Genomic DNA, 16,219 nt, shown 5'->3' with positions numbered 1-16,219 from the left:
ATTGTATGGGGATGTGCACAAATTAGTGGAGGAATAATTTCTGCTTTGCGTTTTCCTATGCATCTAAATTTAAATAATACTGAAGGATTAGGAATGTTCATACTGATGCATCTTCAGCAGCTTTTGATAAAATAGAGGATTTATTTGGTTTGTAACTTAGATAATACCTTTTTTTAAATGAAAGAGAATTAAATTACCATTTTTATATAATTATGCTAGTGAACGCTAGCTAGAGCTGTGAATACAGTCTTCAAAATGACTTTTATAAGCAGAATAAAATGTATTGCCTCTTTCATGTAACTTTTGAGAATTCCTAGCTTTTAGAAAAACAGCAGCATTTTAAACTACTTTGGAAAAGCAGTTCTCCTTTGAAAATGTATTTTAGTAGTAGCTGTGGCTGCAGCTTTGGGTATTTCTACTGCAGTGATGAAGGTGAGTATTATTTCATTAACCTATATTGGCATTTGCTGGGACTCATCTGTGTTCTAGCAGATTCTGTAGGACATACTTGTCTTTGCTGCCAAGTGATCCCTAATATTCAAAAGAAATGTGATCAGATAGAAATAAGGGTAGCCTCTTGTGTCACTCTGTGTTATCTGATTTGGTAGCAGGAGGATGCATTGGCACAACAAGCCTTTGAAGAAGCTCGGCGAAGAACTCGTGAATTTGAGGATAGAGACAGGTCTCATCGGGAGGAAATGGAGGTGAGGGTTTCACAGCTGCTGTCAGTAACTGGTTAGTACTTTCCCAAAACTTTAGATTGTTTCCATTTATTTGTCTGTTTGTATGATATTGTGTGTTTTCTGTTTGCTGTTTGATGTCGTATAAAAATTGCAAAATGCATTGGTTTTAACTCTCATAAAATTAATTTCAAGGTTTTGAAGTTTTGATAAGAATTCTCTGATTTTTATCCTTTTTTCCTTTCTGTAGATGGCCTTTTCTGTGGGTACTTAAGCTGTAAGGATACATTTGTGCGCAGAGCTGCTATGTCTCTCAACTGATACTTTAATAGCAGAGAGAGAGATCTTTTGCCCCATGCATTTCTCATGAGCACAGAAAAGGCTTCAGGAACTGCAGGCACATAATGTTGTAGCTTGCTGTCCCATGTTGTGGGAAACATTACCATTGAATTTAATCAGATGCCACGGTCTGCTTTCCTGTACAGGCTAGTTTCATTTTCCTCTCGCCTTTTCTTACTAGCGGGGAGTCTTAGTCCTCTCTTTCACTGGTGTAGTCCCCCCTATCTTGTTCTTTGCTTCATTAGGGCCCCACAGTCTTGGATCTTGGTCTTGTTTGATGAGAGCAGAAATTACTGGGATCAAGAAAAGAGGAGCCAGTAAAAGGGAATGGAAACCAGCTGCTCTGAGATGTCAGAAAGGCAAGAGCTGTAAGAGGACGAGTAATACATAAGGAGAGTTGGCAAGTTAAGGCAGGCTGTAGGTCAGGCAGAGAATAGGGAGAAAATAGAAACACTTTGAATTTCTTCCCCTTACTAACTCTGTTTCCTACTTCCTGCCTCATCAGTACAGCCTGACTGTAATATAATCAAATGTGATCACTCTGCTGCTTCTCAGGTTTTTAGAAAATTTGATTATTGTTATTGCTAAGCTACTTTTCTTCTGGCATCCTTACTGATAATTGAGATGATTGGACAGACTTTCTTCCCTTCCAAGTACAATTGGAAGACACTGAGCATGAGAACGAGAGGGAAGAGGCAGATGCAGAGAATAATGTCTCTCTCTCTGAAGGGATGGCTGGTGTGTGCATCTCCTTACAAACACTGATGTAGCCAGGTCAGATGTCAGCTGTAGCAAAGGTAAAATTCTTGCCTTGGAAGTCTCACTACCACTGGATCCTTGGAGCAACAGCTAGATTACCTGAATTATTCTGTCTCTGTCACAGCATAGCTGGAACCTGCTTGTAAGTTCAGGTCAAAAGGAAGGTAGAATTAACTTAAAGCTGTTCATGAAGATCTGTGGCAGCCTGCCTTAATTTTAACAACACAGTTGGAACTTTAAGCCCAGCCTTATTTATGTCCTTGACCTCAATTTACTTCAAGCTTGTTCTTGATTTATTTTCCTTTACTGTGCCCTTCTTCCCCACTCCTGTTAGTACAGAGAAGCAGCTGTGTGCTTACTGAATGCTGAAGGTTAAAAAAGAATGAGGCTTCCTGAAATAACTGGAGTTCTGAGAGACTTGCTCTTTCCTCCAAGTGCAGAAAACACTTATTTGCAGCTAGAATGTGCAAAACCTCTTTCAATTAACAGTGAGATTGAGGTAATATCGAGCACCTGGTGCTTCATGACAGACATCAAAACTTGTGACACTGAGACACAAAAAGCAACATCCCTGGCCAGCTGCAGGAGCTGGATTCAATAACTTCTGAAAAGACTCTTGCATTTAATAAGGCAGCAGGCAGTTGTTATTAAATGGTGTCCTTATTAGCTGCCAGTACCCGTTTTCTCTTAAAACAACAACAGTTATTGTCCCAGCTCTAAAGCACTAGTGTACATCACCTACAGAAAGGAGGAAAAGGAAATATTACTGACTTGAAATATGTTTAAGCAGAATGAAAAACATTGTCAAAAGGTACTTCAAATTTATGTGATGTCAAATACAGTTTTTTAATAATTGCAATACATTTTGTGATGTATGCTTTATTTTTTATTTTACTGTACACGTTTAATATGTATAACCAAGAGATCTTTGCCTCAATTACATGTAGTTCTATAACTGGCTTTTACATTTTGGTTTTCATTTGTGTATTTGGGGGGAGATGTCCTGGCCACATATCTGGAATGTTTACAGATGAGCTTTTGCACTCTGGATCTTAGGACTGCATAAAAATCAGGATCTTTTGGGGTGGGGCAGGGGAGAGAGCTGGAGATAGACTTACAATGCATTTCTAAGGAGGAATCAGGTTTCCAAACTATTCATTATTTCTCTGACATTCACTTCAGTTGTATTCTAATGCAGCATTCCGGCAGAATCAAATGAACTTTAATCAGTAATCATTTATATAAGGTGCTCATGATCATCATATAGCATTCTCAATAGAAAGTAATGCATAAATGTGTCTTCCCATGCTTGTTGTATTTATGGCCTATATAGAATTTTCCAATGCTCACATGCTTGGTCAGCTTGGAAATACGGTTTGTCAGTTGTACCCTTCTGACGATTACATTGCTGACAACTGTAAAAATGTTAGCCCAACTGTATTGTGTACTGTTTGTGTAATTTCAATAGGTCAAATAGTATCTTTGGTTGCACTACAGGGGTGGTACTTGAAGGTTTTTGTAGGGCAGCTAGAAAAGGTGGGTTCTAAGTGTGCGGAGTGAATTTTTATGTATGTTACTCTACACACAGATGAAGATCCCCTCAGCATAATCTTTTTAATATGATATCTATACATCTTTCATCATTACTAAACCTGAAAATTTTTGTTCCCTGCTAAGCTTGTCATGGACAGTAAAACTCGGAATTGCCAGACCTGGAACAGAATCTCATCAGTGTTAATGATTGGTTTAGGAATTGCAACACTGTATAAAATCAGGATATTTCAGACAGTAGAATTACAGCTGAAATGCCTTTAATAGAGACCAGATTCTGCTTCAGTGGGGGAGGGAAGGGGAATCCTGCAATATTCCATGCACTTCTACCCAAAACAGAGGCGCCAGCTCTTTGGAAACATTTATCCATCCAAAGCCTGGCAGCATATGAAAATGATCAGATTCAGCTCTTTATTTATACAGCTTTCTGTGTAGAAAAGATTCCCTATTCTAAGTCTGTCTGTAGACTTTTAAAACAAAGTGGTACATCATTGCCTAGGAGTGATCACTGAAGGTTGTTGAAAACAGTTAAAATGGCTTGTAAGTGGCAGTTGGACATTAGAATGGTGATACTTTGAAGACGGGAAAAATAGCACATGCAGTAACAATTTAGGAATAATCACTATATTAATTTTCATATTTAAGTATACTAAAAAAAAACCCCAACTAACCAATAAAAAACCCCCCCACACACCAAAAAAACCACCAACAAAAAAAACCCCTCAGAGTGCTGTCAGGTTTGTTTGCCTTCCTTTCATCACATAGTATCCCTTCCATTGATGACTTCATTGGCACAACAGATCTTTATTTTAATGACTGTAATCCTTGCATCTGAGGACAGAATCAGTAGTGGTTGGTAGGTTGTGCTTGAATTTCCAGAAGTGATCATATTTTCGTGCAGTTACAGCTCCCCGAATGTAAATAGGGTGTGAGTGGATTTAGGAATTTTCATTGAAGTTTTTAAGTGCCTCTGAGTTGAACTGTGTTCTGTTATATTTTTAACATAGTTTCAGTTTTGAATACAAGGCACTTTTGGGTTTTTCTGTCAACTTAATGTAGCTTGGTAATATCAGATACCGCAAATCCTGCCTCACTGTACAGGATTCTTTTGTTTCAAAGATGCTTTTGAAGTCAGTGAGTGTTTTTAATTAATGCCTTCAAAATTCATAATGTATTCCAATGGCTTTCACTTTTACAAAAACGTTGGAATGCTGATACAGTAAATGTTTAATGATACACATGAAGAAAGACCTTATCCCCGGTTAAAGACTATTGTAAAAATAAATGATTGTATGAAGCTTCATAAGTTTAGGAACACTGAGCTACGTAGAAACTTGCACTATTTAATGGCTTCATACCAGTCAAAGGCAAAGTTCTCTTCCTTTGAGCAAGTAACACACCATGGGGAACTTGGTCCAGGGCCAGTAGGCTAGGGATGTGTTCTGGAACTGATGCCATTGAACAGGTATATGAACTTGAAGTATTTGTACGTTTCCCTTTGCCAAACTGATGGAAGAGAGTGAGGACACTGAAGGGGTATCAGTAAGGCAGATGCTTAATTTTCACTATCTTTTTATCCCCTTGTGTCTTGGTTGAGAGAGTCAGTACTAGTGTTTTCTTCTGTTTGGTATGGTTTCAGTATGAATGACCAGTGTTCAGTGTCAGGATAAGAAGTGTTCTGTAGAAATTGCTGTGAGGTTGCTGTCTAGACGTGTTTGAATCTTCCAGAGGAAGCTTTTTTGCTTTTTATTTAGTGTTCTGGCCATAGCAGAATGATGCAAAATGTGTTACACTGTCCAGAATGACTTTGAGAGATTTTAAACAGCCGCCAGTTAGTGAAATTAGACTACATTGAAAGTAATGGCCTGTGTTCGGTCCAGCAAAGCAGCAAGCAGGTGCCTCCTGCCAGCTCTTCACTGGAGCAGAAGGTAGAACGTGGGGGTTTTCAAGGGGATGGATAAAGAATAAGCTGTCTTGTTGCTGTGTGCAGATAGGTTTGGGTTTTTTTGTAAAGGCTTGTTCTGTATAGGCAAACTATAACTTCAGAATGGAAATAATCTATTTGAGTGTGCAGTTTGTCCTACTCTGTTACTCTTGAGCTTAGCTAAGGATGTTCTTCTGATTGCTTTGCTTGAGGATGGGTTGGATCTCTTCTCAGCTTTCCAGTGTAATTTGTTCAACTGGCATTTTTTTAAATGTCGTATTCCCATGTTACTGCCATGGTCTTTATTTTAGCACACGGTGAGTAAAGAGGCTGAGTGGTTTGCTCTTCCCTGAAACAGTCTAGGCTAACAATCTGTCTGTGGTCTTGTGCTAAATATAAATTACATTAATGGCTAAGCAGAGCCATTTTAGGAAACTGCATGAAATTCCTGTTTTAAAAACCTTCATTTTGCTGGAGAAAAAAACCCAACACAACTGTTTTGAAACTTTTGTTTCTTCCAATAGAAATATCTCTTGATACAAAACACCAAAAAAACCCCACCAGCCCCACCTTCTAAAAGTTGCCAGAGTATAAATTTACCTAAATTTTACATACTCCATCCTGCCCTAGATTTCTACACATTTTTGCTCTTTGTTGGAAATTATGAGTTGAAATGGGAGAAATGTATTTCATTTAGTTGTGCTGAAGTTGTGAACTCTTAGAAAATAGGATTTTGCTACAGAAATGTAAACAGTTCACAGCTGTAACAAAATCAAGTAATAGGACTAACTTTGCTATTCTTCCAAGATTCCAGTCAATGAAGTTATTCTCCCTTCTTTCTTTTAAAAAAAAAAAAGAGACGTAAATAAATGCTCTAACTAATTATAAGTATTTTTGTTAAATATAACTGGCTTCAGAAGAAAATATAGTACTCCAATAAGGTCATCTCCCCCCATCAAACTCTCTGATTTTTAAGGTTTTTTTTCCTCAAAAATTAATCTGGAATGAATTTAATTACTGCTTACTGTATTTAATCTCCAAATTTACAATGATATGAAAATAGTATAACCTTTAATACAGCTTTTTGGATGTGAAAGAAACCCAAACTCTTAATTCTTCATATGCAGTGGGTAGTGCAGACTTGGTATATGCTTGCGTGTGTGTGTGTATATGAGCGCATATGTGTATATATATATATGATTTGTTTATATTCAGGATGAATACAACATACTTTAATGCTTTTTTTTCCAAATTATGTGTGTGAATGCGTTGCCTCAAAAGGTTCTACAATACATGTACAGTACAAGCAAGTCAGCAACGTTATGACTAGATTGCTTCACAAGAACTTTAAATAGCTGGTATTTGTGTAAAAGTGCTATGGAATGCATATATCAGAAAAACAATTTGTGCTGTACAGAATCAATGCTGACTGTAGTACAGAGGAGATCAATCTTGCAAATCAGGGAATACTGTAATATAAGCGTCTTCTTTCAGTCAATGAAGGTTAGAAAGGGGCTGAGCAACAGAGGAATACTGTCTGGAGGCAATCAATATTAATTATAAATTTATAACCTTTATACCAGCCTTCAAACAACACTTTCTAAAAGGGAGCATTTCAAGCTTTTTTTCCCTTGGAAGAGAAGTTTTTATACAAAGGTAAAAATTTTAGTCTGTACTTAAAGATCTTAAGAGCTATACTCTTGCCACTTAACAATGTGGTGTACCAGAATCTGTAGCTTCAGAATAGCTTTTAAACAAAGATGCAACCGTTGCAAAGATTTCGGGCAAGAGAGCGCATCAGGATTGGAAAGCAAATTATGCTACTTGGCCTGGCCGTGCTCTATAGCTCTCTAGCAGCTGGTGGTGGGAGAGCAGACTCAGCATATAAAACAATTGATGTGTGTTTTTAGTGAAGAGTACTCTGTTTCTAGGAAGTAGATTGTTGGAAGCTTGAAATGAAATCTTGATAGAGGTAGGTGCTAAATGATTTTTATCTGTGGCCTTTGTCAAGAAAATTGTTTATTTTGACTTTGAGCTTGAAAGGCAATCAGAATGGATGTAGGAATAAAAAAGAGCATCATGTATAGAGTTCGTAACGTCAATCGTTCTACAAGGACTCTAGTCTAACATCCAGATCTCTTACCAAATTTGAGACACTGTTTTCCATTATTTGCATCATTTAAGTGGTGCTTGACATAATTAAGAAAGATCAAGGCTACTTCTTCCCAGGTTCGAGTGAAAAGGAGAGATGATTGCAAAATGGATGTTATGGCCAGCAAACAAAGCAACTCCAGAGACTGGATCTAGGCTACAAAGTCTCATGCTGATAGATACACCTGCCAGGAATATAGCTTATAGATGCCATATGTAGTGAAGACGGGGTCCCTTTGCTGCTGTAGCTAAAGTTGTTCTGAGAAGTGAAGATTGAGAGGAAGAGTCTCTTTTCAAGTCCCCCAGAGACTGAAAGTATACAGGGTGCTTCATCAGGCTGTAACTGACCAAAGTTCTATTATATCTACGCTGCCATTCTTACTATGTTGTTGTGGCCCCGTTTTGCTGACTTTAATTCTGAGAAGGCTGAGTTTCCCCTCCCCTACTCTTCTATTGAGTAAGGGTAACTGAAACAGGGGTATGGCCAGCATTTTAACCATGTTCAGATCTTCACAGGAGAGGCTGTTACTAACCGGCAGCTCAGAGAAGAGCTTTTCAGTTTTTTGCTTTTCTTGATGTGGGTCTGCCTCAGTCAGCAAGACTAATGTGGAGGTGTGCTTGATTGTAACTGGTCATTTTTCTGAGTATTGCTCTTTATTTCAGGGTTTCTTTTGTTTGGGTGGTTTTTTGTCCTGTGGTTGTATGCTTTTTAGAAAAGTATCTGCAATGTGTTCTTGGGTTGGTTTTGTGTTTTTGTGTTTTTTGGTGGTGGTGGTGGTTTGGGGGATTTGGGGGGGGGTGTTTTAATCCTTTTCAGGAGGTTGACAGTCCTTCTACGAGAATCCAAATGTTCACTGTTTAGTTTTTCATAACATAGCCTGATTTTTCACTTATTTAGTAAATTATAGATGACAGATGCCAAGGCACATAATGCATCTGCTCTGTCTGTTTCAGTGGTACGGAGTTGCCAGAATGCAATTAGAGAATTGCAGTGGAGTTGTCCATAGAGAGACTTTATTTTGGCTACTGTTTGTGACAGCCCTTCTTCAAATTTTTTTCCTCTTCCTTCCCTCCTCTTCACCAGTGTCCTAAGTTACATATGCAGTGTGTATTGTTGTGCTTGTGATTTCACTGCCTAGTATTCAGAGGTCCCAATTTTGCCTGCTGTTGAAGTGATTCATTGAAAGGGAGGGCCATCTTCATGGCAACCCTGTCCATCCTTACTAAATTTACCTCCAACTTTCCCAGTTCTGCTTTCCCAGAGCCATCGTGTAAACCACACAGTGGGATCACAGTATCTTTTCCTGATGAACTGGTGTGGTAAGAGGAGTTGGTTTCCTTAGGTATGTTGGAGGCCTCTGAACATGCACAGGAAGGAGATGGTTACAGATGCTTTCTCAAAGCCAGCTTAAGGAGTTTTATTGGCACTATTGAAAGCACGATCAGCTGCAGCATGGATCAGGATTGAGTGGCCAGAGGAGGAGGATGGTGTCCGACTGTCTTGGCTGCTGGAGGAACTGCTTGTGTGCTGCCTTTCTTAATTGCCATTATTCTTAGACTGTTTTTCCTAAGTGCCCCAGTAACAGATGTAAATGCTCCAACATGATCCTTGTCCAAGAGAGTCACTATTCTCAGTTAATGATTTGGTGATTTCAAGCTAATTAATTAAGAAGAAAATTAATATGATACAAATATTGCTGCACCATACTCTTGATATGACTTTTAGCCCATACGAGTTAGCCTATATTTAGGCTTGGGAAAAGCTCAGAGATCACAGGGTTGAAGAGCATAGGTGTAAGAGTATTGCAGGGGATACTTTTTGTGTTTGTTTACCCTCAAGTCAAAATGATTTTCTTAGTAACTTTTCTCTTGTTTGTTACTGTGTTATTACCCCTATGGTATCAGCATTATGAGTTCAGTGTGAATAAATCTAGAATAGCACATTATAGGAGGCTTTGAAACTTTTTTTTGCCAGATACATTCCTGCAATTCTTTCAGTCGGTCATCATACCATCTCCAGCAGTAGAGGTTTTAAATGGCTTGTGGCCAGTTATAATTCCTTCCGTATTGCAGAAGATTTGCATGGCTTCATGTGTTGAAAGCTGAGTGCGAAGTATTTTTGGGTATTGAAACTCCCTATGTGTCCATTGCATTAACTATTCAATTTCAGGATACTTGGAAGGAAACTGGCAGTGTTGGTTAAAATACATTTCATTTTTAGGAAAATTACAACTGTGGTGGGATCTGTGTACTATTTACAAGTTTTTCTTGCAAGCAAATATTTGTTATCCTTTCAATAAATAGCAGGTGAATAACATTTGAAGTAGTGCCTTCATATTTAAAATCAGCATTTGACTGAAAAATGAAGTATGCTGAGATGAATAACTACTGTTTTCTCATGACTCATTATGCACAACGCATGGCAGAGTATTCCATTTCCCAATGGCAAGATAGATGCATCTTTCTTAATTAAAGCAAGTCTCCTTAGTCTTTGAGAAGCTGAGCTCATTCACTGAGAGTCATTCTGATGCTTCTGCATGGGGTTTTAAGGTATGCATTTTGAAAATTACAGCAAATACTGCAATTCAGAGGACTGATTAGCTGTGCTGAGGGTATGAGACCCCAAATTAAGAGAACTCTGGAAATTGCCATTTTACATCTATAAAAGGGAACTTTTAGCTTCCTGTAATAGACTGAGGAGAACTAGCAGATACTACCATACTGGTAGTCACACTCCTTCTGCAAGTGAGTGTTAAGGATCTTGTGGCATTTCTTATGAAAGTTGTATTTTGCCCATTGTCAGTGGACAAAAATATCACCCAATGCCTGATGCTCTACAGTGTGCTTGCTGTCTACATATAAGGTGATTTCTCCTGTCTTTTACGAGTGTTTTTTAGATACATGCATATATGGTGCTTTTACACCATGCGCACCCTCCCCCCCCCAGCATGTAAGGCACAGTCGTAGTTGTTAAATACTGTGCACGTGTGCCTTGGCAGTATGGTGACTGATACTATAAGCATGTTTAATGTGTACATACTCTTGCATAGTAGTATAGCACAAGTAAAGGAGGGTGTCTGAGTGAGACAGAGCTGTCATTCTAACATGTTGAAGTTGCTTGTGTAAATCCCCACTTAGTGAAATGCAAAATTACACCTTTATCCACATATGCTAGTTTAAGATATTGTAATGACTGCTTTCAGTACATTTGAGGGTAATTTGTCATGCCTTTTGCATATCACTTGAAAGGGCAGATCTGGTAGTTGTTCAGTAGCGGCTTCTGCAAACTCTGCAAGTAGCAATGAGGTCATGAATCATGTGAATTCCTTCATATGTTTTGAAAGAAAAGGCCACTTTAGGCAAAACATAAATGCAACCATATGCCCATACCTTGGAGTCTACACTGAAATTTGACAATATTCTGAAGAAGAATGTTTTCTGAAGAAGAAACTCTGTTGCTTTTAGACCAGTAGTATAACAGCAATTAACTTGCTGGTTTTTTCTAGTTAAGTGTAAAAATGTTTATCCAGTACAAAATTGGTAACTAGATTGGTATAAGTAAGATTCTAGTAATTCTTGAAGACAGTGCATGCCTTTGTTTCCTTTTAGAAGAAAGAGGCAGCAGTTAAAACCAGAAGAAATCTTGTTACAGTCTGTTCAATAGGAGAAAAGCATGCATACTGGAACTGTTATCCTTTTGTTAATCTTGGATGCTTCCACACTAATTTAAGAGTTGTACTATTTAGAATTGTTGAACAACTATTTTGTATGAAGAAAAATCTTTACAGCACCTTTTACTTTCCTGTTGAATTAAAAAAAAAAAAAAGTGTGGGCTTTCCCTCGTTACCTTTTCCACAGTGATCTTGGTAGTCAAAGCTGAATGATATGACTTTTGGAAATAATGTGAAAAACTCATTTAAATACCATCTCCCAATATTCTGCATCTCTACAAAGAAGACAGTTTGCAAAAGTTGCATCAGGGGCTAAAAGGAATACGCCCTTTAGCACTTAAAGTCTTCAGCCCTGTATGTGATTACAGCTGTTTGTTTTAACATGATTCCTCAGAAAGATTACCGAGAAATCTGTGGGTTTGTGCACCAGCAGTGATGCTGGTTGTCACGTTCAGAGTTGTTCTGCATGTAGGAAAAGCAGATTGTTTCCTTCAGTCACAAGTATGACCAGTGCAGATAGAACACAGCAAGAAGATCATCTCATCCCTAAGTACCTAAAACACAACCAACAACAGTACTGGATACATAAACGTAGTAGGTAGCAATTGTGATATTTAAAATAGTGAGGGTGTTTCCAAAACAATAATGGCAATAAAACCACTAAAGAAAGTGCAGGAGAGAATTGTCTTCTCTGGAAGGAAACATGCTGATTACTAGAGGGATTTATTGATTGAACTCTGTGCATCGGAATAGGATCATTGCACATGAAAGGAAAAGGTAACTTTAAATCTGTGTTTAAATAGGAGAAGGAAGTAACAGTTCTCTGTTTGGGTGAAGCTAACCAATTGCACTGGGAGCGTAAAATTAGGCAGACAAGAGGAATGGTAGATAAGGGAGGAAGAAGTGAACTGAGAAAGAAAAGTCTAAATTAGAGAAAATGGTGTTGGCAGTACGTGCCAGAGGGTTTGGGAGTTGACAGACTTGGCTCACTTGCCGTTTCGTACGGGAGCGAACAAGCAGCAGGCTGTGAGCTGGGGTAACTGCCGCGCTGGCGGGAAGGAAGGCTTCCTCTGTGTCAGTAAATATGACTCAGAAGAGCCCAGGGAACACCTAACAGCAGCACTCGTGTCGCTGTTAGTCACAGATTAGTTGAAGTACTCATATTGTTCAGTGTGATCTTGTAAACGTGGTAATAGCTGCAACTGCATATTTCAGTGGTACAACTGCCTGCATTAAGTCTGTTCCTGCCTCTTTCAACAAAATACAAGAAGTCTTTCAAAGGAGGGAAGTGGTCGCTTGTTTTGCATGTTTTAGAGAGCATTTTTTTTTTTTAAGCACTGAATGTGGCAGGTTATTGCAGCTGATGAAACTAATGGAGCTACACCAAATAATGCTTGTGTAGTTATGCCTTCCACCAGCTGAGAATGTGGCCCTGATACTATTTGGATCACATGGTAGTTACAGGCCAAGGTGCCTTTACTCTGTAAATGTTAAATAAAAGTATAGATACCAAAATGTCTTTAAAAAGAGCTAGCATATACTAGATGTTCCCAGAATCAAAGTATTGCTTTAAAATATATCAATGTTTTTAAGTATTACCTGCAGCATTTGTGTGTGCTACTTGAAAGCAGCCTGCACGTGTACAGGTAGAGAAAGTACATAGTGGTGTCTTTTATTGTGACTGATATTACTATGGATGACCATCCTTAATTTCCTCTTTAAAATGCTATCAACTCAAACTGTTCAACAGACTCATTTATTTAAAGGAGAACTTATGTTACTTTTTTTAATACAGGGGTGCAATCATAAGTACCAGAGTTTTCTTAGTTTTGTATTATTGCTAACTTTACAGGTGCACCAAAGAAAAAAAAAGTATGCGGCAGTAAACGCCCAACTCTTAGGAAGTGCTAAAATGTGTGTCAAGCTATAGATTAAATTGTGCTAGCGTGTTACCGTGTTGTAAATCTCTTTATTCCAGAAAAAGCTAAAGTAAATGTTTCCCACGTAAAAATACTGAGGGGAGATCTATTTGGAACTGATGTAACATACTCTGCCATCTTGCATTGTATCCTTTCTCCCCAAAATCTTGGATCTTGAAAACATTTACAGAAAAGGTTAACAGAAGGGAATTTCACAGGAAAGAGAATGTGTTTTGGAAGAAGAGACACAAAATTGTTGCCTAACTATTCCGGAAGTCTCTTGCTGATTGTTAAAGTGATGTTGAGAAGCATTCCAGCCCGGCTGCAGAGGGCTTCTGAGGCAGTCTTGAGTATGCATGTGTGTACGCACACTCACTCCTGAGAGTGCCAGCCTTGCCTGCCCCCAGGCTGGATGGAGAGGCAGAGCCAGAGCTCTGTACCCCTCCAGAGAGAGGAGGGTGCCCCACTTCTGGGTCCACAGCCCTCCTCTAAGATTCCTCTTGGTTCGGGGGGATTATTGAATTGAGGGGGAAAGAATGATTTTGATGTTAAAAATGAATGCATTGGTTACTGCTTGAAATGTAAAGTTTCTGCCTTAGAATTGGTTATGGTCTTAGTCATGTTAATACACTGAAGAAATTAAACTCATAACTTCTAAATAATTTTTTTGATCCTAAATATGTGTTTATTATTGCAGGCAAGAAGACAGCAAGACCCTAGTCCTGGATCTAACCTAGGAAGTGGCGATGATCTCAAACTACGTTAATCAACAGCAGCAGGCGTACCATGGGTCTGCACACATGCATTGCTTCTACTTGGCAAAGGATTTAATAAAAGACCAGAAACTGTGATAACTGGGTATACTATGGTCTGTTTCCTGACCTGCGGCAGTCAAAATCACCATGAACTGCCATGGTTTGCACTATGTTTATGTTACAATACCTGCATTTCCCATTTTAAGCATGTAGCCAGTGGCAATTTGAAATTTTGTTTTTCTATGCAAACTTATTTTTGTTGGCACTATTTTAGTGAAATGGAAACTTATGCAGCTATAAAACCATTTTTCTCAACTGTAATAAAAATTGTCACTTAAAAATAGGTCAAGATATTACAGATTTAAAACTTCTTTTATTGTTTTTGGTTTTTTTGGTTTTTTTGTAAACTGCTGGAAGCCAATGCATTCCAAGCTTAATTTTTTTAATATGGGCTTTTGGAATTTTGATTGTCCTTATTGTGCTCCTGCTTTGTTTTAGATACGCATTCTTATCTTTCTTTCCGTTTTCTTTTTTCTAAATTTGCAAGACCTTCTTAAAACTGCTGACATTATTTTGCATTATTTCCAAGCTAAACCCAGTGAATCAGAGCTGTTGGAATCAGTTTTCAAACTTTGTGGGTTTGTAAATGTTACAGTTGCAGTATTCTTTTAACTGCTAACAATTCATTGGTTCCACTTTTTAAATGATAAAATACATATTTTCATGCATTGTAATGCATTCTGCCCCAGTATCTCTTAGGGTTTATTCTGTATCAAGTGAGTTTGGGTGGTTATTATACCCCTGTATATAGTACTTTACTGAAACTCATAGGAAGTCGCAGGCTGGCTTCTGTTTTATTCAGGGATTTTTTTTAAATAGTTCTTAAAAGGGATACTGCAACTCTACAATCAGATTCAACAGCATGTTAAACTGGGAACAGAAGTGATCAGCTGCCAAGGTGATATGTATTAAATCATGTTTAAGATAGCTGCTTTAAGTATATTTTATATCTTAGGCTTTTTGTAAAGTTGTGCTGAATGGTGAAAAGTTGAGATGAGGTTGTGTGCAGAAAATCTCATACCGTGCATAGGACACTTCTATTAAATCTTATGCAAATTAAGACTACATTGCAGTATATATTGCATTTTCTAACAGGGTAAGATTTGGGATGAGTTAATCTGTGTGAATTAATCTTATTTGGGGTGATGGTGAATGGGCTTGTTCCAAATTTTTCATTGCATCCGATATTTGAAGATGATTGATAGGAAATGTGATGTCATTTGGCTTTGTTAAAATGTGGTGCTTCCTGTACAGCCTGATGAATAAAAATGTCAGTTAAATACCTTTTTAAAATAGGTGATCTGACTTCAGTGTATTAAGAATTATTTTGAAGGTAGAAACTCTGTATGGTTAGAACAGTTAAATCTTTATTAAATTCTATAATTAAGATAATTACATTCCTCATTAATGGCAAAACAATTGATGCAAAAGAGGTCTTGCAAAAATGTAAGCAGATGTCAATGTGAAGGAGAATCTTTGTATGTTAATAATATGAATATTTAACATTCACTTAAAAATGTCAATAACTGTAAACTGTGAGAATGTCATCAAATAGAAATATTTTGATACTTCAATTTAAATGTGATTCACCTGAAAGATAACCTTTTTCACTCTGTGACCACGTATTCTTCTTGCTCTTCTTCCCCCAAAGAAATAATTTTTCTAAAGTGTTTCTGCAATGAGTTATTTAGGGGACACACGCATGCATCCGCACGCATCCCTAGCCTTGGATCTTCTCTGCCATCTGTGTATTTTTGATGGAATAGTCTGAAGATTTATTTTAAAAGGTTTTCCTAATGTTTCAGACAGTGGTTTTAAACCATAAGTACACAGGAAATTACGCTATCAGATATTAACGTTGCTATCTTTGTGTAAATACTGAACTTTCCCTATCATCATATAGCATTCTGCTGCTTTCGATATCTTAATGCTGGCATTAAGATCACAAGCCCTTACCCTCTGCTGGTTAGTGCAGACTTTTTAAAGTGCATTTTAAGTTATTGATGCAATTTGATATTTTTCATAATTTCTATTTAAACTGAAGTTGCATCATCTTTCTTGAATTCATCTCCTGTAAGAGTTGCCTTAAGCTACAGGATTGCTTTTGCTACTTTTTGTGTTGTATGTTTAACTTTCATAATAAACTTATGTGTAGTGAAAACAAGTTGCTGTAAACTTATTTCTGACATCCTGGTAGTCCGCACCAACATATTACGTGTTTATGGGGTAACTTTCCAACCTCCTGCCAGTGCAAGGCTGCCTTGATGTCCGTGGTTAAAGCAATAGTGACATCCAGTGGTCACTTAACTAACCTGAACACCCCCCTTCAGCCTCCCACCGTGTTTAGGGACCGTCTGGGGGAGGCAATCATGGCTCTCTCAAAACCTTTGATATAACGGCATACATGGGG

At 38.0% G+C, this 16,219-nt stretch overlaps 1 protein-coding gene across 3 annotated transcripts in view; it reads left to right on the top strand.

Moving 5' to 3' along the window:
• CBFB (core-binding factor subunit beta) overlaps window positions 1–15,973 on the top strand; it is a 44,460-nt gene extending 28,487 nt beyond the window's left edge. For 2 of the 3 annotated variants that reach the window (XM_069793755.1, XM_069793753.1), the window contains 2 exons: window positions 609–704; window positions 13,692–15,973. In XM_069793755.1, coding sequence (XP_069649856.1) covers window positions 609–704; window positions 13,692–13,760 — 165 coding nt within the window. In that variant the 3' untranslated portion in view covers window positions 13,761–15,973. Of the gene's footprint in view, window positions 1–608; window positions 736–13,691 lie in introns of all 3 variants that reach the window. The other variant, XM_069793754.1, reaches the window with a different exon arrangement.
• Window positions 15,974–16,219: the final 246 nt, after the last annotated feature.

Source organism: Haliaeetus albicilla, chromosome 10, assembly GCF_947461875.1.
Source record: "Haliaeetus albicilla chromosome 10, bHalAlb1.1, whole genome shotgun sequence".
Lineage (NCBI taxonomy): Eukaryota > Metazoa > Chordata > Aves > Accipitriformes > Accipitridae > Haliaeetus > Haliaeetus albicilla.
Note: the sequence above shows the minus strand (reverse complement) of the source record. Positions and strands in the feature narration are given on the sequence as shown.